Source organism: Raphanus sativus, chromosome 4 (assembly GCF_000801105.2).
Source record: "Raphanus sativus cultivar WK10039 chromosome 4, ASM80110v3, whole genome shotgun sequence".
In the NCBI taxonomy this organism is placed as follows: domain Eukaryota; kingdom Viridiplantae; phylum Streptophyta; class Magnoliopsida; order Brassicales; family Brassicaceae; genus Raphanus; species Raphanus sativus.
The window spans coordinates 31,946,883-31,968,148 of record NC_079514.1 but is presented as its reverse complement, the minus strand read 5'-3'; the positions used below and the strand labels follow the sequence as shown (position 1 = coordinate 31,968,148).

The 21,266-nt window shown below is 32.2% G+C and overlaps 4 protein-coding genes across 4 annotated transcripts; 3 read left to right on the top strand and 1 right to left on the bottom strand.

Annotated features, from left to right (window-relative positions):
- The first annotated feature begins 762 nt into the window (after positions 1-762).
- Positions 763-1,985, top strand: LOC108852877 (uncharacterized). The gene is made up of 2 exons (XM_057007159.1): positions 763-852; positions 1,210-1,985. The coding sequence occupies exon 2, from the start codon at positions 1,216-1,218 to the stop codon at positions 1,801-1,803; it is 588 nt and encodes a 195-aa protein (XP_056863139.1). The 5' UTR covers positions 763-852; positions 1,210-1,215; the 3' UTR covers positions 1,804-1,985.
- A 344-nt stretch (positions 1,986-2,329) lies between these two features.
- LOC108853272 (uncharacterized) lies at positions 2,330-3,582 on the top strand. Its single transcript, XM_018626705.2, has 4 exons — positions 2,330-2,606; positions 2,726-2,815; positions 2,977-3,120; positions 3,197-3,582. The coding sequence occupies exons 2-4, from the start codon at positions 2,735-2,737 to the stop codon at positions 3,479-3,481; spliced, it is 510 nt and encodes a 169-aa protein (XP_018482207.2). The 5' UTR covers positions 2,330-2,606; positions 2,726-2,734; the 3' UTR covers positions 3,482-3,582.
- A 753-nt stretch (positions 3,583-4,335) lies between these two features.
- LOC130511294 (methionine aminopeptidase 1D, chloroplastic/mitochondrial-like) lies at positions 4,336-13,754 on the top strand. Its single transcript, XM_057008214.1, has 6 exons — positions 4,336-4,412; positions 4,510-4,608; positions 12,043-12,170; positions 12,324-12,389; positions 12,549-12,789; positions 13,532-13,754. The coding sequence occupies exons 1-6, from the start codon at positions 4,336-4,338 to the stop codon at positions 13,752-13,754; spliced, it is 834 nt and encodes a 277-aa protein (XP_056864194.1).
- A 27-nt stretch (positions 13,755-13,781) lies between these two features.
- On the bottom strand, positions 13,782-17,059 carry LOC108854246 (probable disease resistance protein RPP1). The gene is made up of 4 exons (XM_018627771.2): positions 16,472-17,059; positions 15,166-16,282; positions 14,782-15,060; positions 13,782-14,655 (listed from the first exon to the last, which is right to left on the bottom strand). Exons 1-4 carry the CDS (start codon positions 16,972-16,974, stop codon positions 13,909-13,911), a joined length of 2,646 nt encoding a protein of 881 aa, XP_018483273.2. The 5' UTR covers positions 16,975-17,059; the 3' UTR covers positions 13,782-13,908.
- Between the last annotated feature and the right edge of the window lie 4,207 nt (positions 17,060-21,266).

The following is a 21,266-nucleotide window of genomic DNA, read 5'->3' as shown; positions in this document are numbered from 1 at the left end:
TTCTCTCCTTTTTCGTTAATTTATTTCTTTTATTAAAAAGAAAAATAATTCTATTTCAAATTCGTTTATTTTTTTCGTGTGATTTATTCCTACAAATAGGGTTTTCATGTCATGTTCTCATGCTTTGGTTCATTACTAACAACCCAGGAAAAACTCTTTTTGTTTTTTAACTGGTAGATTATAGACTAAAATATATACTAACTTCTACAAACTGATCTACTGTCCTTTTTACATCGGGGAATTTAGAACCATAACATAAACTAGTTTTTAAAAGCTATGGAAAAGTTGAATATTTTCGACAAATTTTTTTATATATTTTCTCTATTTAAAAAATTTAAAGTGATTTAAGGCCTCAATTGATACATCTGATGAATAAGCAAATATCATTATGCCGTAGAAACAGTATGTGCAGAAGATGTATACTCTCAATATTTTTTTTAATAAAGTGATTGGTAGAGGAGTAACAATTTGCAACTTTAAAAATTATCATAAAATTAGTATATAATATATTTATTTTTAAATAATATATTAAATTATATTATATATTACCCGAAATCTGAAATATCTGAACCGAACCGAATCGATATCCGAAATGCCCAGGCCTACACTAGTCGATGGCTATTGTCTTTTTTTATAGAAAAGGAATTAGATGGGCTGAATTGACTCAATAGGCGAAACACCAAATCTATAATGGCCCAGGATGGACAGACCTAATTAGCGTTATAGACTTTTAGTTAATACTTATAGGAGCAGTCAAAATCGATCAGTAAAAGCAAGAAAAACATAAAACAAAAGAACGAAACTTTTATCTCTTCTCGGGGATCATCTCCTATTCTTGCAAAGGTTTACGAGGTCAGGTAAATCTTCGTTAGCTCTTTTTCTTTTTTTACAGAAACCAAATTCTAATTTGATTTTAGCAAAAAAAAAAATTCTAATTTTCTGACTCTTACCTCGCTTAATGGAATTCTTTTAGTTACAACAAAAAAAACGATTTTGAGTGTTTAGATCTCGAACGTGACCCATTGTTGAAGATTTTTCATTAACTTAAAAAGAGTTGGACTTTTGAGTTCCTTAGGGGTTTAAAAGGATTGACTGTTCGGTTACATATTTTTGAAGTCTAGGGTTTGTTACTTGGGAGTTGGATTTGTATGACTTAGGGTTTTAAGATTTGGTTCTTCACTCGAGAAGGTTCTTGCCTTCATCTTGCAGGTAGGTATGGAGATGAAAATTCCGGTTTTTGATGGAGAAGACCATGAGATTTGGAGTATAAAGATGAGGACTCTTTTGATGGCTCGTGACCTGTGGGACGTTGTAGAGAGTGGAGTCTCTGTAGAGAAAAATCTGAAAACAAAGGACATGACGGCTCTTCATATGCTGCAAATGTCGGTAACAGACTCTCTTTTTCTCCGGATAGCCAGAGCTACATCGTCAAAGCAAGCGTGGGAGATTCTCAAGGAAGAATTTGGAGAGACCGATGACATCCGGCGTAGGAAAGCTAACATTCTTAGGGTCAAGTTTAGAGGAATGGTGATGGAGGAGGAGGAAAGCTTTGTTGATTATACTAAAAAGTTGATGGAGGTTGTGAATCAGCTCAAGTTCTATGGGTCTGCCGTTTCTGATGAGGAAGTCATCCGTAAGATATATTGCACCTTGTCCTCAAAGTTTGATAGTATGGTAAGCTACATGCGCGGTGGAGACTTGACACTCACTAACGTTGTTTGGATCCTGCGAGAGGTGGAATTCGACCTCGAGGATGTTAAGAGAGAATCTTCGCACAACCACAACAAGAAAAGGAGACAATAAAGAGCTTTTTCAATCTAATCTTTTATTCTGTTGCTGGAAAACAAATTTAGGAAGTAAATGTTATTGCTTTGGAGACTGAGATGTGTTTTCCTTTTGATGATGAAACAAATTAAGCACTCTCAAAATGTTCTATTTTGGTAGTTTTATTTTTGGCTCTTAGATATTAAATGTTTTCCTTGACTTATATATGTTCCTTAGCACAGTGTTTGTTTGGATGAAGTTGAGAATTTGATTAAGAAAGAAGAAGAAAGTGTTAGTGAGTTTTAATGGGTAAGTCATGGAACTTGGTGAAACCGGTTACGGTTCTATATAATCTATACTAATAAAGTTGACTTGAAACTCTTCGTATTAAGCCACCTCAGCGTAGGCTGTTCTATTTGTTGACACGTGTACTCCTTCTTAAACTATCTGATTATGCGTTCTCGATGGATGGCTACGGGACTAATTGTTTTACTCTGATTATGCAATGGACTCTTTTTACAATTTGTAAAGTCAGCCCATTTGTTATTAGGGGTTCCTTCGTCTTCCTTGTGCAAGCTGGAGCGTGTACTCTCCTCAAACTTTATTCTGCATAAAGGCTTCAGTTATCGCCTAGAATTTATGTATTTTTCACCACTCCTCCCACTTTCTCGCTTTTAATCGACATTACCATCTCTAAGGTAACCGAATTGAGCTTCATATAAATCTGTTCGTCGCCTGCGATGTACATTCCCACCATTACAAAATCACTCTATCAAGCATCAACTACATCTATGGCGAATTTGTTTACTCTTCGCAAAACCAGACACTGTGGGTGTCCTCAGGTAGCAATACTTAAGCTCTGCTATCCCTGATAGTATAGCTCCCTTCCATATGTTTTCTCACTCTAAAATACAGTATCTCTACCCTGTCTACATGTATCGTGTGGAACTGTCTGTATCAGACCAGATGAATGAAACTGTTTTTGTGGCCTTTGATATGGAAAATAGCAAAGTTAACAAGCATTCAAGTAGCTAAAGCTGCGCATATTTTGGTATAGATTCCTTCTTTTCAAGCTTTCTACTCTAACTAATGCTCTTTTGTTTATAGCAATGAAACACATCTTAGTATTAATATTATTTCAATGATTAAGTTAAGTTTTCAACCATCACTGAGTGCATGTGTGAATGCTCTTGTGGACATCGAACTTCCCAGTTTATTTTTGATATTATGGGAAAAACCTACACTTTCCGGTTCAAGTTAGGAGAGTTTAGTTACACATCTAAGCACCAAACCTTCACTATATCATGTATCAATACTGACCAACAACGTGCACTACTCCCAAGCTTTGTTCTGCATGTTGGTACCTTATACTGAGTTTTAATCTACATCTCTTTGAATTATATATTCATGTGAATCACTTCCATATCACCAGGGAGATGCCCAGATTCATGTTGATGATATGCCTGGAGAGAATCCAGTAGCATCAAATGGCCCTGATGGTTCTGATAACATTGTTGCAGAGCTAACAAGTGGTGTGGTAGCAGAAGGGGGAGAGAATACAAGTGCCAACCATCAGCCATCCTCATCTGTTGTTCCAGAAATAGTTCGCTCTGCATCAACCAGTCCGATGCTTGACCCTAATGAGAATGAACAAAAGAACGCCAGCATAGCCCCACTTGCCAAACCAAAATCCCCACTTCATTTGCTTCTCCAATAATATTTAAGCAAAACTCTGTATTTTATGTTAACATCAATATGTTTGTGGCTGTTTGAACTATTACCGCAAGTTTTATTTATAACATTTTTAATCTATAATTTATAAAAAAGAATATTTTCAAACAGCATGAGCGAAATTTCCAACAAATAATTCTTTATAAAAAAAGTTCAGCAATTGCTAAAATAATTTACAAAACATAATTAATAAAACACTAAAAGTTAAAGAAAATTTCAGTATAAATTGAAAATTTAATATAAAACTGAAACAAAGATATATATTATAAAATTGTTACATAACATAAACTAACTATTATTTATGATATTATTGAAATGATTTATAATTACTTTAAATATATAAATTTTGTAATTTTATCACATTGCATTTTATTTAGTTGATTTTGCTTGGAGGTGGGAGTATTAATTTATTATTGTGAGAAAATTAGTTATTGTAATAATATTAAAATCTGTTACTTTTCGGAAAAATATATTAGTTTTTTTTTATTTTAAGTTTATTCAACTATATCAAATTGAAATAGAAATCAAATAGAAAAATACAAATCATTACATTTTCCTTAATTTTAATTTTAATAATTTGTTTTCTCAGAAAAATGTTAGTAATCTTTTCAACTCAAACCAACAAAATTAAATAAAATTTGCAATATGATCTTATAATAATAGACAAATTATATTTATCATTTTAATAAAAAGTAAATTTTCAAATATGTTATAAAATTAAAATAATATTTCAATATAAAATAGTTTAGTGTAAATTCACCCGCCCGTAGGGCGGGCTAACCCCTAGTAAATATATAATCTAAAGATTCGTTATATATCCAATATGAATCTGAACAAAGGATGGAAGCCTGGGACAATCTTGGTAACCCACCTCAAGAAAACCTTAGAGCGGCTCAAATTCAAGGAATCAGCAGAAGGTAATGATTCTTACATGGAAAAGATGAGCCGTCATGGTGGCCTTATGGATTCTTTTATTCTGTTCTGAAACTTGGGTCTTACTCCTTTGTGTTGTAGAATGATGGGAATGGTACGGATCATATCTAAGCTTCCAACGTATAGGAGAAGGTTCAGGCAAGTGGTTAAGGCTCTGATAACGTATTGGTTAGAGAAAAGGTGCGAAAAAATGGGTTGCAATGTTCATAATGATTAGAGTTCAATTTTGATAAGGTTGCAATGTATTTCATCTAGATTATGCTCACATTTAATGGCACTTGCTTGTTCGTCATAACCAGCCTCTGATTCAACAATATATTATATCCCAACTAATGTTCTGTAGTTGGTTTAAAGTTTCAAGTGTTTCAAATTTGTGGCCACCGCTAAGTCTCTCTCCAGCCAAGACTGTTCTCTTCCTTTCTCGGCCACTACTCCACCTCTTTCGCGTCGACTTAGGTTCTTCTCTGTTTGCATACTGTAGTTAGCTAAGCACAGTAACAACAACAACAACAAAAAAAAGATTAAAACTTTCGAGTTCCCAGATTGCTATATTGATGCTAATGATATGGTTAAGGCTCTAATGACGTATTGGTTAGAGAAAAAAGGATTGAATCGAACCGGACCGGTTCCATGAGTTCTGGAGATTTCATTGAAGAGGTCTAACCGTAGAGGAGCAACAATTGTTTGTCTTTACAAAAATATATATCCTTAGGGCTTTTTATTGCTTTGTAAGATGTGTTTTTTTAGTTTCTTGCAGTAGAAGGTATGAAATAGACCGTACAGAAGTTGCTAAGCATTTAGCTTTGTTTGTTCAACCATTTAGTTGAGAACTTGAACGGCTAATTAGGCTAAAATGGAGTTTGTGTATGCATGTGATTGTGTATCTCACAAGCTTTGGCGCCATTGATGAGAAGATTTTACAAAGTGCAATAAAATGTGTTACTTGAGATGCAGGCCAAGCAATTCAGAACGAAGCTTATTCAAAAGAAAGGTATAGAGAGTATTAATGAATTCTAAATCAAACCACTAAACAAGATCCACCACATTTCCAATATCTTTTCCTTCTCAAATTTTTGGCTTAGTTCATGAGTTTGATTACAGATTCTTAGTGATCTTTGACCTTTGAGACGATGTTTAAAAAAAAAAAAAATAGTCATTGTTGAATCAGTAGCTTGTTACAATGCTATGGCTACATTTTTTAATCAATACTACTACTAAAAAGGAAAAATTATTTGAAAAATCGATGTTTTCAATCTATTTTACAAAAGGGAAATTGGGTCATATGACCATGAAAAAAACATAATTCACTTACTAACTATTTTCCCTAACAGACCTATACACTCCGTTATATATACATATTAATACTATAATGTCCCTTCTCTTAACCGGTGAAACCTGCAGATAAAAGAGGTTAATAATTATTCATGTTAAATAATCTGTGACACTTCAACATCCACATCCTCTTCCTTTGTAACTCTTCTTAACTTTTTACTAAAGGCAAGAACTCATTCACAGATTAGATCCACATCATCACCACCGTCTGAATTCTGGAAATATTTTGTGATCGGAGAACTTCTCTCAAAATCCCGATTTTCTCTGTTTTCTGAAATAACCAGTGCGCTGCTGCAGTTACAGCAAGGCGCCAGGAGCATCACCCGAGCGAATTCGCCTCTACATCACACGGACGAGGACCATCACCCCGACCGACGGCGTTGCGACTCCGTGCATCCATCTTCCTAATCCAAGATTTGTTATTGAGCGAAGACGAAACTTGAAAATTCGTAAGTTTCCGAAGGAGATAAACAATGAATGTATTTCTGTTCTATTCTGTGAAATGGAATAGATTGTATTTTTTTTCAAATTTGGCTATGTTCTTATTTGCCATGTTTATTAATATATAATGTATTATTACTATGTTATATTTCATTCAAAAAGAAGGTTCAATCATGTTCTTTGTTGTTTCATGTTCTATTGATATGAGTTTTCTATCAGTGTATATATGTGTTTATATTAGTGTGTATATGATTTTGTAAAGAAGAAGAATATGTTTAACGTAAATGGAATAGAATTTTGTGCTATATCATTTGTCATCTTTTCTATTCTATATGCTCGTGTAGAGTTGAAATGCATTTACCGATATTTTGAAATTTGGGTATTTAGTTTATAAAAGATTAGAGTTGACATTGGATTAGGGTTTACATTTCCATGTAGGGTTTAGTGATTAGTGGCTAGTGTTTAGTTTATAAAATTGGGGTTAACCTTGAATTAGGGTTTATATTTCCAAATAGGGTTTAGTGATTAGTTAATAGGGTTTAGTTTATGTACGATTGGAGTTGACATTAGGACAAGCATTACCACCTTCCATGAAGGCATAGCCATATCAACATTTGAGAAATATGTTAAGATATATCTAGATTTCAACTACATTTTCATGTTTTCTATTCTATATGCCTCATGTAGAATGGTAATACATCTTACTAGAATTTAGAAATTTGAGTTTAATTTATGGAAGATTAGGGTTAACATTGGATTAAAGTTTATTCCATGTAAGATTTAATGATTAGTTGATATGGTTTAATATTTAATGGGGTTAGGTTTAGTATTTTGTGGTTGTGAATGAATCTTGAATCCTATACTATTTCGCTGATATGGAATACACTTTTTATTAAAGAGTTTTCTATGTTATTTATTCATTTTACTATCTATTATAACTAAGTACGTGGTGAACAAAAATATATCGACGTCATCCACTCTATCCATATGTAACTTGTTACTTATTACTATTAGGGGTATTACCGGGACAAAGAGGTGTTAAATGCTAGTTTGTATATTATGTCAAAATCAATGTCATTGACTTAATTTCTTCTCTAAATATGGCTAGTTCACAAATTAGCCCTTTACAAAATATGAAATGATATAGATTTCAGTCATTTTTATATTTTAAGATGGCTGATAGTAGTTTTTACTAAATAAAAAATTGTTTCTTTTGAAATATTTTAAACTAATGAGTAGGCCCATCCACTATCAATGGCTTTCTCCCACGGGTCAATTAGGGGAATAGGCAACTTTTAAGTTTGAATTAGGAAAATGGGTCACCTCAAGTTTATATTAGGCAATTGGGCAACCTAGTAGAGAGAGAATAAATTTATGACATTTTTAACATTTTTGCCTATTAAACTTGGCAAGCTGGAAAAGTAATTTCGTGGGACCCAAAATCCAATTTGCCTATAAAAAATAATTTTTTTTCCACTAACTTTTAACAACTAACTTTTGTGGACCCCATAAACATTCTTTATTCATTAAACTTTTGGATCATATTTAATATTTAAAAATCATATATGAGCAACTACTTTTAATATAATACATATTTTTTCATATATAAAGTCAACATAAATCTATACGAATTAATATAAAATCGATGTAAACTCTAAAATTTATGAAAGTTACCCAATAAATTATACATTTTGACTCATAAAAGAAACTTTCATATTTATGAAATCTACCCAAATAAATGATAATTCATAAAATTATGTAAATTTATGGATATCTGAGTAAATTTAATGAACTTGGAAACTTTCATAGATCCTTCATTTTTTGCCAAAATGGCAGGAAAACAAATTTGTCTACATTTAATTTTAATATAGTTGGGTAAATTTAATAAATTTGGAAACCTACGTGAATCTTACATTTTTTTGGTCAAAATTGATCTCACACTTTTTGTTTTTGCCAAAAATAGAAACACTCACGAAATGCTACATTTTTTCCCAAAAATAAAATGACAAATTGAGATCTGGCAGCAAAATGCATTCGTTATAATTTTTATGTTAATAAAATGACAAAAATTGTTAATAAAATGACAAATTTGTTAATAAAATGAAAAACCCTACACCTTTCACGATGAACTGATCTAATAACTTTAATTTTCAAGGATCATATCTACTTGCTAGAACCAATATAATCCCATATTGAGTACAACCTGCAGATTTCCAATCATCCCAAGTTCTTGATTAGTCATAGGTAGAGCCGTGCTTATAATCTATTGAAAAAGATTTCCGCTATAGTGCTATTTCACCCCCAAAAAATAGAGTTATCCTTAGGTTCACCCCTAGAGTGAACATTTAGGTTCACCCAACCAATAGGAATCAAGTATTTCATAATTAATATTTTTTAAAAAAGAAAAGAAAATATTGTCAAGTTATATTATGTTTTTAAAATAAATAAAATAAAAACAAATAAAAATAATATCCGTTACAAAAAATGAATTTTTGAAAACTATTTTTAATATCGTCAAAAAACACTAAACCCTAAACCCTAAATCCTAAACCCTAAACCCTTGGGTATACCCTAAACCCTTGGATAATTTTAAACTCTAAACCCTAAACCCTAAATTCTAAACCCTAAACCCTAAATCCTAAACCCTAAACCCTTGGGTATACCCTAAACCCTTGGATAATTTTAAACTCTAACCCCTAAACCCTAAATTCTAAACCCTAAACTCTTGGATAAATCATAAACACTTGGATAATCCTAAATTCTAAATCAAAAACACTAAACACTAAAACATTTCATCTTAAAAATACTATTATGGTTTAATGTTTTTAATTTAGGGTTTAGTATTTATCCAAGGGTTTAGGATTTAGAGTTTAGAGTTTAGTGTTTTGTTGACGAAATTAAAATCTTTTTAAAAATCTTTTTTTGCATATATTATTATTTTTATTTTTTAATATTTTTATTTTAAAAATGTAATATAACTCGACAATATTTTGTTTACTTTTTTAAAAGATATCAATTGTGAAATGAGTGATTTCTATTGGTTGGTGAACCTTAAGGTTACTCTAGGGATACACCAAGATTAAGTCCAAAAAATATAGGATAATTTGGTGCCTCCATGTCAAGTATCTAGTGATTTTTATGTTTTAAGAAGTTAAGACTCAACCTGAGTTTGACCAAATTCTCTCGCATAAACTTCTTATCTTAAATATTTAAAATCATCAACAAAACACTAAACATAAACTCCTAAACTCTTAACCATGAATCCTAAATCCGGAACCCTTGGGTAAATCCGGAACCCTTGGGTAAATTCAGAATCCGAATAAATTATACATTTTGACCCATAAAAGAAACTTTCATATTTATGAAATTTACCTAAATAAATGATAAATTATTCATAAAATTATATAAATTTATGGGTAATTTTCATAAATCTGAGTAAATTTAATAAACTTGGAAACCTACATGGATCTTTCATTTTTTGTCAAAATAGTAGGAAGAACAAATTTGTCTACATTTATCTTAAATATTAAAAATCATCAACAAAACACTAAACCTAAAATCCTAAACTCTAAACCTTGAATCTTAAATCCGGAACCCTTGGGTAAATCCAGAACCATTGGGTAAATCCAGAATCCAAAACAATCTGGAACCCTTGGATAAATCCTGAACCCTATGCCTAACGTTTAATACAATCTAATTCACTATAACTCAAGAAATAAGTATACGTATACATAAGATGTACGAATATCTAAGGTGTACGAATATATAAGGTGTACGTATACATAAGTATACATAAGGTGTACGAATACCTTAGGTGTACAAATACCTAAGGTGTACGAATACCTAAGGTATACAGAAGGTGTACGAATACATAAGGTGTACGAATATCAACATAACCCATCTAATACTTAAGATGTACAAATACATAAGGTGTACATATACATAAGTATACATAAGGTGTACAAATACATAAAATATACGAATACCAACATAACCCATCGAATACTTAAGGTGTACGAATACACAAGTATATGTATACATAAGTATACATATATTTAAGGTATACGAATACATCGGTGTACGAATACATAACATCTATGAATACCTTTTGTTTATATCCCTTATTGCATTGGAGAGTTTAAATACATATTAAGTATAAAATTTAAATACATCTACGAATACAACGAGAGCACAGTGCTCTCCAAAACAATTATACGTTAATTATTTAGAACTCACATTTTACTCTATATAAAATTTAAATATTTTGCTAATAACCTATTGGTATTATAATCTAAAATTTTGTCAATCTCATTATAGATGATCTAATTAACTAAAAGGTGGTAAAAACAATGAAATAATTTATAACAACATTTCATTTGTAAAAGCTGATATACCAAAATATTTTCATTAAATTCAATAAAATAAATTAACATATTAGTTTAATTGTGTTTTCATATATGTGAAGCACATTCATTTAGACAACATAATTTTCATATAAAATTTAAGATTGTTTAGAAATGAAATGTTGAAATAAATAAGTGAAGTACATCTTATAATAAAAAAACTAAACAATTAAATATTTTTTATAATAAAAAGCTAAACAATTAAAAAACTAAACAATTAAAGATTAAACAATAAATAATTGACATTAAAGACATCTAAAATGAAATATAATGAAAGATTTCTTTAAAAAAAATACATCATATTTTTATTATGAAATATATAATACAGTTACAAAAAATCAATAAAATCGAAATAAAATCTAGATAATTTTTCAATAGAAAAAAGACATTTTATATTAATTGTTTAGTTTTTCTCAATAAAATCACAGCCATGAAAACTAGAATTTTAGATGGATATAAGATGTTTTAATAGAAAATAGATATTATATTATCTTGTATTATTCAAAGATTTTTTAAAAACTAAATTATTAAAAGATAATGAAATATAATTTAAACAATTAAAAGATAATGAAATATTTTTTTTAAAAACCAAACAATTAAGAGAATGTAATATGTAATACACTTACAATAAATTTCAATAAAATCGAAATCTAACCTAGATAATTTTTTCCATTAGATTACTTTTAAGAAATCAATTTTTAAATTTTAATAAACATTTTTAGTATTTATACTTTTAATGATTAATAAATGATATATAGTATTTTTGTATGATATTAAGCATTCATTTTAATCATTTTTAGTGTATAAATATTACATTTAGGTGTCATATGTATAAATTTCATAAACAGGGGCTTGGAGTGTACATGAGCGTAATGGTTTCTTATTCTTGAGTTAAAAAAAATGATTTTTCTTCTTCAGTTAATTTAACTGTAAAGGTGGTGGTGTAGAAAAGAATGAGAGAGAAAAAGAAGATGAGAGGAAAAGAAGGAGAGGGAGATGATTTTCGTAGATGATGGTTGGTGGTGTGGAAAAGAAGAAGAGAGAAAAAGAAGGAAAGAGAAAAAGAATGAGAGAGGTGGTGTGACAAATTAAAGAATGAGAGAGGTGATGTGATAAATTTTATTTTAGATATATTTTAATTGAAATGGCAAAGATGTAAATAATGAATCTGACAAAGGTCCCAAAGGATATTTAGACATAAGTTTACATGGGCAAATGCAAAAAGTTGCCCAATTGGCTAATTTAAACTTGAGGTCGCCCAATTCCCTAATTTCAAACTTGCGATTTGCCCAATTTGCCAATTTTTTCTTCTCCCACCACCAATAGAACAGAGAGTGTAAGCGCGAAAGCGAACCTGATAGCCAAAGCTCTGCTGACAAGACACAAATGGCCACCACCGCTAAGTCTCTGCAGCCAAGAGTATTCTCTTTTTTTCTAGGCAAAAACGCTATCCGATCAACAAAACCTCTTCTCCATCTCTGCAGCCAAGAGTATTCTCTTTCTTTCTTGGCAAAAACGCTATCCGATCAACAAAACCTCTTCTCCATCTCCTTCGCATCGACTTAGGTTCAGTGCCATGTTTGCCACCCCTAGAGCCGGTACTGCTCAGGTTCTCCTCTGTTTTCATACTCTGTTAGCAAAGCACACATTAACAAAAAAAAGATTAAAACTTTCGAGTTCCCAGATTGATATATTGATTCTAGTGATGATTGTTTACAGGAAGAAGGCATGTTTCAATGCAACTATCAAGAACCTTTTTCGGACTGACCAATCTTCTGTTTAATAGTACAAGGTATTCATCATATCATATTTGGACTCACTCTGTTTTGTTACTTTCTTACAATGTACTGAAAGGTTACACAGTCTTATGTGGACTCACTCTGTTTTCCATAGATTGTGTAATAATAACAACTTTCTCCCTCTGTTTATTGCTGCTTGTTTAAGGAGACAAAGGTGAAGTCATTGATGGCAAGAGAAAACGTCTTAAACCAGTAAACGTATCTCCTCGCCGCCCTGTCCCTGCTCATATAACCAAGCCTCCTTATGTTGAGGCTTTTACAGTCCCTGCAATCTCAAGTGGACTCCAGATTCATGACAAGAAAGGTATAGAGAGCATGAGAGCTTCTGGGAGTCTTGCAGCTAGAGTTCGTGAGTACGCTGGGACTTTGGTTAAGGTAGTGTGTTGGTCTTATTCTTTTTTATTGTTGTGACACTCTTACTGCACATCTCATCAGTTTTGTTTTTCTGTTTTGAGAGACAGCCAGTTGCAGTGGCTGATCTAGAACAATTATTAATTGGGGGGCACAAATCCCTTAATAGCTAACTAAAAATTTCATAACTAAAAAATATTTTACAAATTTATTCTGAAAAAATTTATAATTTGAAATATTTTCACTACTACTTCATTTATTACTTTTTCAAACAATTTTTTCAACAAAAAAAATAACAGTCAATTAAAAACTTACACGTATTCGCTTTCACAAACTATTCTTTACAATATTTTTCCATTGAAATTTGTCTCTGAAAAAATAAAAATTTAGCACATTACTATAGTCTATATGTTCACGATTTTTATTACTTAAATCACGTAAATCAAAATTATTATTTAGTTTTACTTTTTAGCTTCTCTGTTAGATTTATTAGGCGCAATCTTTTTATCAGCCTACATTTAGATTTTTGATTTTTGTGATTTGGAAAAAATTAATTGGTAAAAACTAAAAGAAAAGACACAGAGACAAAAACTTATTTGGGATTTACAAAACTAAACTTAAGTTTCTGTTTTTATATTGGGATACAATAGATTTATGGTCATATAATAATTTTAATAGTTGTGTTGTATTTTCATATGTTATCAACAAAAACATGTTTTTCAGTTTGTGTTGTATCCGTTTTTAATCTATACTTTGGATGCTTATGTTGGTGAACAGGGTTATCATGGTGATACTTCAGCATGACTTGACTCTTCTTCAAACAGGGAACAATGTAGCTGGACGCATGGTGTTGAATCAAACCTTCACCATAGAACCGGTGCTTACCATTGGAAGCATAAAACCGGTAATTTGGGATGATAAGTGGACCATGGTTACGGAAGATGCAAGCCTCTCTGCGCAGTTGGAGCATAACCATTCTTATAACCAAACAAGGAGCTGAGATACTAACCAACTGTTAAGAAAAAAATTATTCTCAAATTTGTCTCAGATTGATCTTTATTGGAATTGAACACTAAACCAAATGGTATGCATATATAAATCATATCATATTCAATTATTATTTTGCTCACACAAAGTATAGTGAAACTTAGTAGTCACATAACAGATACAAACAAAGCTCTCATTGTCTGCAGTTCCATAATCTTCATTGCTATCTCCGAAAGCTGTGGGAGTGATACCAGCTTCTTCATCCCACTTAGATTAAGAAACGTTAGACGAGATATTCTCCCGATCCATGGATCTACTAGCTCTTGAATGTCTGTGGAACTCTCATGATAACTTCTCAACAAAAGTGAATCTGATACATGTTCTCCTACCACAAGCGGTAGGAGTGATACCGGCTTCTTCATTCCCCTTAGTACTATTCGAGGTAGACGAGATATTCTCCCTCTCCATGAATCAGGCTCTTGAATGTCTGTTGAACTCTCAGTATAACTTTTCAACAAAAAGCAACCTGTCAGATTGAGATTATCGAGAGATTCCAAGTTGATGTTGGCCAGATTAACCTCTAACTTTGAGCATCCCTCTAATTCCAGTTCCGACAATCTACCAAGATTTCTCATAGAAGCAGGGAGATCCACCAGACTCGAACAATAACTGAGATTCAATCTCTGGATATTGATTGCATTCCCAATAGAGGAAGGGAGTTTCACCAGACTTGAACAACCACTGAGATCTAAAAATATGAGATTAATTGCACTCCCAATAGAGGAAGGGAGCTCCACCAGACTTTCGCAATAACCAACACTCAAATAATATAGATCAATGGCAGATGAGAGATCAGGAAGCTTTTTCAATCTTTTTGAAGAACTCAAATTCATCCGCTTGAGACTGTTAAGCGGCTGTAATGACAGATAAAGGAAGCAGACAATAACAACACATTGACACAATTAGTATTATACACATAAGAAAATTTGGTTATATAGCCTTGCTTGGTCAGTTATTTTCAAAAATAAAATATTACTTACTTTATTTCCTTTCCACAATTTCGTAAGACCGCTATAACTCATGTCTAGTTCGATCAGGAACTCTGGATTAAAACTTAAAGAAAAACATGTCATCTTGAACTGCGACCATTTTAGTACTCTAAACTTTCCGGACATGTAGTTCATACTTCGCGGATTAATGCCTTTGCCAACAATTTTTAAGAATTGAAGATTAGAAAATCTTTCAAAAGCTCTTTCACATGTCGATGATGTTATTTTTTTATTGTGATCGAAATATATTCCTATGACACTGCTATTACCCTGTAAAACAAACCAATAAAAACATAAATTGGGGATGGTTAATTATTAAAATAATCACACATTTGTAGAGAGCACTGCAATGTAAACACCAATATCTGAACTTACAGCGTTATCATCACCAAGTACGGCTTCAATATCCTTTGCATCATTCAAAAACTGCCGTTTTCCAGGTTCACTTGGATATTCTTGTCGCACAATTTCTCTTCCCAGTTGGATTAGCAACTTAGGCATTTTTATGGTTCTGTGTTCAGTAGATATGAGAGATTTTTGAGATAAGACTTGAAGCCCTTGTCTCACATCCAAAAACGATTCTTCTAGACAGCTTTCCACCATTTCAACTAGTTCCCCATCAAAAAAACAGGCTATATGAAGAAATAATCTTTTATCTTCATCACATAAGGCATCATAACTAAACTTTAATATGTTTGCAATTTCTCCATTACGAACAAGGTGAGCCCTTAAGTTTGGTAGTGCCTCTGTCCATTCTTGCTCAGACATTCCCCGAAAATAGGATCCCATAACCTCTAACCCCAACGGAAGATAATCTACAAGATCCATAACTTTCCAGGCAAGCTCCTCGAAACCATCCTTTGGGTAATTCTGACAAAAAGCATTGATGCAGAAGATTTGAAGAGCTTCATCATCTGATGGTAAATCCACCTTGTGTATATGGTCGATCCCACTTGCTTTTAAGACCCTTTGATCTTGTGTGGTGATAATAATCAAACTCCCGGGACCAACACAAGTTTCGTTTGCCATGGCTTCCACTTGTACTGACTGATCCACATCATCAAGGACAAGAAGAACTTTCTTGTCTTTCAACCTATCTTTGATGACTCCCAAATGCGGAACCTTGATATCCTTATCATCGGTTACTTGAGACATAAGCTTCTCCTGCAAATACAACTTCACACTGTGCTTGTCGGAATAAGCTGGTATGTCATAGTTTCTTCTGATATTATTTATAAAGACACTTGTTTGGAAATCTTGGGAGTATTGGTTGAATATATATCTAGCAAGGGTGGTCTTACCAATCCCAGACTGACCCAAGATCCCTATTTTCCTCACCGATTCATCAGAATCAAGCGGTAACAATCGTCTCATTTTGGTCATCTGAGATTCCATCCCAACTATGCCGTCGAAATCACTGGATGGTGAGGAAAGGTTCAACTTGTTCGAAACATCAGTCACAATAGCTTCAATCATCTCTGCTTCAGTTTCCCTGGACATTGGGGTGTGATTAATAGTTATGTTATATACTCAAGAAAAATTGCACATATTGCTATTCAGATATTTATCTCATATTAATAATTGTAGATCAAAGATGATTGAGGCTACTTATTCGATTAAGGATGGCTGTTTACAAGTGCAGGAGAGAGGTTAAATTGTTACAAAGATTAAGAGGACGAACCATTTTGTTGAGGATGAATGGAAACCTGCGATTTGGGCCACTTCCGTCAATGCATGTTTCCATCTTCTGATCTCCTCCTCTGTTTTTCCTTTACAAGTTTCTTCGAAGACCTTCCCAAAATCACCAGTTTGCTTCTTTATATCAGTTGGATCCGCTTCATAGAAAAGTGTAATCACGGTTTGACCCAAGACTTTTCTGCAATTGATGATCTCCACAAGCTCGTTCAGGCACCATGTCGAAGAGGAGTAGTTCTTCGAGAACAAGACAATAGCAATCCTTGATCCTTTAATAGCTTCTATGAGCTCAGGACCGATGGACTTACTTCTCTCTATATCATTGTCAATGAATATGTCGATTCCTTTGCTCTTGAACTCTTTGACAATGTGGCTGAGAATGGTTTTGCGTACATCTGGTCCATGGAAGCTTGGGAAAACATGATGTATCCAATTGCGAGGCGGGGAAGAAGGAGAAGCCAAAAGAGTTAAAGAAGAAGAAGAAGCCATTGTTTTTTTTTTTTTTTGCTGGGAGATCGCAGAGCTTTTTTTGGATAAAGAGGAATAATTAACAAAGAAGATATGTGTTACATACTAACACACAAACGTTGACTGACTGAAATAAGCAAGAAAGAAAGTTTCGTGGAAATAGTTGGCATAATCAACACAATAATAATAGCACAAGTTTTCAAGAGCATGACACATCAAATTTTTAAATGTCGGAGTGACTGACATGTCATTAACTGAAAAAGTTGAAATGCCAATTAGAACATTTTGTTTGTCCACGTCACTTACTTTGTGTCTTCTCCGTTTAGGTTTCGATTAATCCAAGTGATAGATAGGTTTCAATGTTTGCGTGAAAGAGAAGTTGTCGGAGCTCCTATCTATCTCTTTCCTCCGTTTCTCTTCTTTGCTTCCTCTCCTACCTCCCGTGCTCTCTCCGGTATACTGTTTGCCCTGGAAGAAGGGACACGCCGAGAATGGACTCCCGACCAGATCCGGTGTTCGTCTTGCCTATCTTAATCTTAAATCAGATTCGATACGGTTCGGTTAGGGATTTTATTCTTCGTCTTCCCATCTATCACAGAGGTTTTACAAAGAAAAGCATAAAGAACATTTGAGAAAGAGAAGAAACTTTAACACCTGAATGGCGATTCTCCATCTTCCTTATTCTTCAATTCGTGCCTCCGCCTTTGCCCCTCTTTCAGTTATCTTCCGCTCGCCCATTATCTCCAGAACCGCTCCTTGTGCTCGTCGTCGGAATTCGCCGACTCCATTCCTAAAGATGATTCAAAACACGTAACCACTCTCATCTCTTCTTCTTTCTAATCAATTTCAGTTAAGATTTTAGTGTTTATCATTGTCTTTCACTACAAGAAAACAACACTTTGGCGAGGAAAATTAACGAGGAAATAAAATCTTCGTAAAATTAAGTCGACTTTACGAGGAAATTACAAAGAAAGAATAAAACGTCGTTATTTCCTCGTAAAGTAACGAAGAAAACATTTCCTCGTTAAAACAACGTAAAGTTACGTGGTTTTAACGAGAAAATTCTCTTTCCTCGTTAAAACCACGTAAAGCTTGCATCATCTTTACGAGGAAATGAGGAAATAGAGTTTCCTCGTAAACACAACGTAAATTAGCGTCTTCTTTACGAGGAAATGTTTTACGTGATTTTAACGAGGAACTAGATTTTGACCCGCCCTTTAAAGGGCGGGTATATTTTTTGTTTTAATTTAATTCTCATATTTGTATTCTCTTTGTGAACAAATCTTAATCAAAATATATTTTATTAAATAATAGCAATTTAAAAATTGATCTGATATATGTTTGGTTAGGGCTGGGTTGCTGGTCGAACCTGCTAACCCGCAAATTTCAATTTTGTTTTGGTCAAAAAATATGATCCACACAACCTGCAAACAAATAATTTATACTGGAACCCGCTCTATTTTATTTTGCGGTTATCCACGGGTTATAATTTTTTTTAAAATATTTTTTTTTAATTTAATAATTATAAAAAGTATATTTATAATAAAAAATTATAGATTTTTAAAATTTAAAATTGTTTTTTTTAAATTACCATATTTTTAAAAAAGTGTTTACTTTTCTTTTTGTTTTTATTTTAAATATTTTTCGGATCGGCGGATACCAGCAATCCAAAATCTACCAACCCGCACCTATCCGGAATAAAATATTCATAACTGCATCCGCAAATGAATTTTTTCAAATAGTTGATTCAAATTTATGATTCGCTCTTAAAAGAATGAATATATTTTTTGTTTTATATTTTTTAAGAAATATAAATTTTATAAAATCCAGGTTGTAACCAATTATATCTCTGAATATTTAATTTTTCTCTAGGATATATTTAATTTTTCTCTCACATCTTTGAACCTATAAATATAGCTGCAAAAAATATATAAAAATTTGAAATTGAGATTAGTATGATAAGGAGTTCGATATAGATAAGCCTTTAAAATAGAAGTTTAAGTTCCATGTAAGGAGCTCGATATACAAAAATATGACATTCCTAAAAAATTAGAATTTATCATTATGGAACTTTAACATCATATGTACTTTTAATTGATAAATTTAATGTCTGTATAAAATATTTAAAATTTGAATAAATTAATGTTTATTGAAAAAATCTCAATTATTGGGTTAAGATGTAAGTTATGTTGTTGTGCAGTTGTAGTGTGATAATGATTCTTGAAAAAATCTGGTGTTCAATTGTATTGTTGCTAAAAATATTTTAAATATAATTACAAACTTTAAGTTGAAACGTTTTAATATCGATGTAATCATTGACGAATTTGAATAGAGTAATATAAAATAAAAATTAGTTTCAAATATTTTAATATAAATTATATTTAAACCCATTAATAAATAATAAATATATTTTCAAAAAACAAAAAGAAAATTTTGTATTATTAACAAAACATTTTTATAATACATATTGAAGTTTGTTTTACCAATATAATTTTGGTTTATGAAACCAAAATCGGTTTATAAATTAATTAGGTTTACTAAACCTAAATCTAAGCCACAGTCCTCCTCCTCCACCGCACCTCAACGCTTCAGGCAGCCTGCCACCATTGCTTCAACTGAAAAAGAGACAGAGTAAGAGATCCAAATCCTCTCAGATTGACAACGGCGATGAAGTTGAGACCGTGACGACCGGAAAGCTTGAGACTGTCATTTTCTCAGCTTGCCAACGGTTACGAATCTCAGACCATGACGACACGTATGGTTGGGATATGTATTTTATTTTTGTGCTTCAAGCATGGTCCTTTGGAAAAGGCAAAATCCATAAAATCCAACTGTTTAGAAAGTAACTGTTTAGAAAGAAGATCGTGGTTTTTTATTAAGTAGATGCAGTTAGAAAATATATGATTTATTTTTTAAAAATTTGGTATCATTAAAAGATAATTATTGGACATAACCTTCCATCAATTGGTCATGCTGAAGAATTAATAGAATAGATACTAAAGCACATTTTTTTTTTTGCTACCTACCTATTCCTCGCAAAACTTCAACTACCAGATTCGAAATTTTTTTATAAATATGGAAGTTTCAACATCATTTTAAACACACCAATATTGAGGTTTGAGGTTTGGAATGAAGAGTAGAAGATAAGAAAGATGGTGTTTGTGGTTTGGAGTTTTAGATTTTAGGCGTTTAGAAAGCATACCTCGTTAATTCCTCGTAGTTAACAAGGAAATAACGACGAAAAAAAATGCGAGCCTCGTTAATTCCACGTAAGACGAAATCGTCGTAAAGGCCTCGTAAGCTTACGTGGAATTACTGAGGCCCGTCTTTTATTTCCTCGTAATTTCCTCGTGGGTTTACGAGGTTTTAACGAGATATTTTGTCTAAACCCCTAAACCCTAAACCTCAAATCCCATTTTTCTTCTATTTTGTCTAAATCCCAAACTCTAAACCCCATTAATAATTTTATAATTTTCAAAATATTATATTTTTAAATCTTCAAAAGATTATATTTTTGTTGCAAAATAATTAATTTGATTTTGTATAAGTTTATATTAGAAAGAAGAGATTGATATTAGAAGTTAAAGAATTGTGGTTTTAAATTTTGAGTTTTGAAATGTTAAGAAGATTATATTTTCAAATCTTCAAAAGATTATATTTTTGTTGCAAAATAGAAAATTTAAATAAATAATTTGATTTTGTATAAGTTTATATTAGAAAGAAGAGATTGATATTAGAAGTTAAAGAATTGTGGTTTTAAATTTTGAGTTTTGAAATGTTAAGAAGATATTGAGGTTAAAAGGAAAATATGTTTGTAATATATGAAGTAGAATATAAGAAAGATGGGGTTTAGGGTTTGGGGTTTCTGATTTTAGAGGTTTATAAATTTACCTCGTTAAAAACTCATAATTTACGAGGACCAGAAAGACGGACCTCGCTTATTCGTCGTTGGATTTGGGACGGGCCTCGCAATTTCCTCGTAAGTTTACGAGGATTTTACGAGGAAATAAAAGACGGGCCTCTTTAATTCCTCGTAAAGCTACAAGGAAATTGCGACGCCTTCGTGAGTTATATATACAACCCAAACCTCACACTCACCAATATTGAGGTTTGAGGTTTGGAATGAAGAGTAGAAGATAAGAAAAATGGTGTTTGTGGTTTGGGGTTTTAGATTTTAGGCGTTTAGAAAGCATACCTCGTTAATTCCTCGTAGTTAACAAGGAAATAACGACGAAAAAAAGAAAAATGCGAGTCTCGTTAATTCCACGTAAGACGAAATCGTCGTAAAGGCCACGTAAGCTTACGTGGAATTA

What these genes read in the sequence shown, in the direction of transcription:
- LOC108852877 (XM_057007159.1), top strand. Translation starts at nt 1,216, where the DNA reads ATGGAGATGAAAATTCCGGTTTTTGATGGAGAAGACCATGAGATTTGG.
- LOC108853272 (XM_018626705.2), top strand. Translation starts at nt 2,735, where the DNA reads ATGAAACTGTTTTTGTGGCCTTTGATATGGAAAATAGCAAAGTTAACA. An exon ending in CTAAAGCTGCGCATATTTTG is followed by an intron (nt 2,816 to 2,976) that starts GTATAGATTCCT and finishes CGAACTTCCCAG; the next exon opens with TTTATTTTTGATATTATGGG. An exon ending in TCCCAAGCTTTGTTCTGCAT is followed by an intron (nt 3,121 to 3,196) that starts GTTGGTACCTTA and finishes CCATATCACCAG; the next exon opens with GGAGATGCCCAGATTCATGT.
- LOC130511294 (XM_057008214.1), top strand. Translation starts at nt 4,336, where the DNA reads ATGGAAGCCTGGGACAATCTTGGTAACCCACCTCAAGAAAACCTTAGA. An exon ending in ATTCAAGGAATCAGCAGAAG is followed by an intron (nt 4,413 to 4,509) that starts GTAATGATTCTT and finishes TTTGTGTTGTAG; the next exon opens with AATGATGGGAATGGTACGGA. An exon ending in ACGTATTGGTTAGAGAAAAG is followed by an intron (nt 4,609 to 12,042) that starts GTGCGAAAAAAT and finishes CTTTTTTTCTAG; the next exon opens with GCAAAAACGCTATCCGATCA.
- LOC108854246 (XM_018627771.2), bottom strand. Translation starts at nt 16,974, where the DNA reads ATGGCTTCTTCTTCTTCTTTAACTCTTTTGGCTTCTCCTTCTTCCCCG. An exon ending in CATTCATCCTCAACAAAATG is followed by an intron (nt 16,283 to 16,471) that starts GTTCGTCCTCTT and finishes CCCAATGTCCAG; the next exon opens with GGAAACTGAAGCAGAGATGA. An exon ending in TACTTGGTGATGATAACGCT is followed by an intron (nt 15,061 to 15,165) that starts GTAAGTTCAGAT and finishes TTTGTTTTACAG; the next exon opens with GGTAATAGCAGTGTCATAGG.